Raw genomic sequence first — 1,279 nt, 5'->3', positions numbered from 1 at the left:
GGTATTTTTCAGATTTTGGCTCATATTTTAAAATGGCCGTAACTTGAAAAATTGAAGTCAGAATCAGCTCAAACTTTCTACACAGCATAAGTACATCAATATGTATCAGAAAATGTAATAAAAATCGGGGGTGATTTCGGAGCCATTTTTCGGAAAAAACCATGGGCTATAGCCTTGGGTATCTTTCAGATTTTGGCTCATTTTTTTAAATGGCCGTAACTCAGAAAATTGAAGTCAGAATCAGCTCAAACTTTCTACACAGCATAAGTACATCAATATGTATCAGAAAATGTAAGAAAAATCGGGGGTAATTTCGGAGCCATTTTTCGGAAAAAACCATGGGCTATAGCATTGGGTATTTTTCAAAATTTAAAGATTTTCTTAAAATGGTTGTAACTTAAAAAATTGAAGTCGAAATCAGCTCAAAGTTTCTACACAGCATAAGTACATCAATATGTATCAGAAAATGTAATAAAAATTGGGGGTGATTTTGGAGCCATTTTTCAGAAAAAACCATGGGCTAAAGTACAGGGATTTCATCCTCTGGATCAAAGTTTTTTAAATCTTAAAATTACCTGACAACCATTGTACCGATGACCGCAGGTACGTCCCTAAACTCCAAGTCCATCCATTACTAACAGTGTCCCTCAGTTTAACTGACGAATGGTATCTCAATTCGCAATATAACATACAAAACTCATCAAAATCAATCCCATCTCTCTCCCACCTGGAGAAAGGTAGGGAAGGAAGGAGAGAGGGAAGACTAGCGAATGGTGACAATACTTTAAGAGAATGAAGGGCCAAACATGCCTAGAGATGAAAATATACTGAAAATATACTAAAATTAAAACAGTATTAATTCTAAAAATGCACTAATAATACTAATAATACACTAATAATATACTAATAATACACTAATAATATACTAATAATATATTACCTCATTAATTGTTAGTGTCTTGTCTTTATAATTATCATACATTGAAAATATGTAATTTAGTTTGCTAAAGAGAAGCACAATAATTATAAGAAAGAAGTATATCTTTCACACCTTATAATATTTTCGTTATAAATTTTATTTGTGATTCTATTTCTCTCAAGTTTTCTCATCAAATCTTCCTCAGTAAATAATTCCCGTACAACCTGAACCAAATTTAATAACTTTAACATTAATAATAGTTAATTAACACTACCTTGACGACAGTCTCTGTCCCTCTTTTCACATTCGGTTCAATTAAAATATTATGAGAATATATCAAGTCTTTAATGATCAATCGAC

The 1,279-nt window shown here is 31.6% G+C and overlaps 1 protein-coding gene across 1 annotated transcript; it reads right to left on the bottom strand.

Annotated features, from left to right (window-relative positions):
• Positions 1-529: 529 nt before the first annotated feature.
• LOC109592822 (uncharacterized) lies at positions 530-1,273 on the bottom strand. Its single transcript, XM_020008174.1, has 4 exons — positions 1,194-1,273; positions 1,052-1,143; positions 941-1,004; positions 530-810 (listed from the first exon to the last, which is right to left on the bottom strand). The coding sequence occupies exons 2-4, from the start codon at positions 1,108-1,110 to the stop codon at positions 559-561; spliced, it is 375 nt and encodes a 124-aa protein (XP_019863733.1). The 5' UTR covers positions 1,111-1,143; positions 1,194-1,273; the 3' UTR covers positions 530-558.
• Between the last annotated feature and the right edge of the window lie 6 nt (positions 1,274-1,279).

This window comes from Amphimedon queenslandica, unplaced genomic scaffold (genome assembly GCF_000090795.2).
Source record: "Amphimedon queenslandica unplaced genomic scaffold, v1.1 AMPQUscaffold_3828_Cont24182, whole genome shotgun sequence".
In the NCBI taxonomy this organism is placed as follows: domain Eukaryota; kingdom Metazoa; phylum Porifera; class Demospongiae; order Haplosclerida; family Niphatidae; genus Amphimedon; species Amphimedon queenslandica.
Note: the sequence above shows the minus strand (reverse complement) of the source record. Positions and strands in the feature narration are given on the sequence as shown.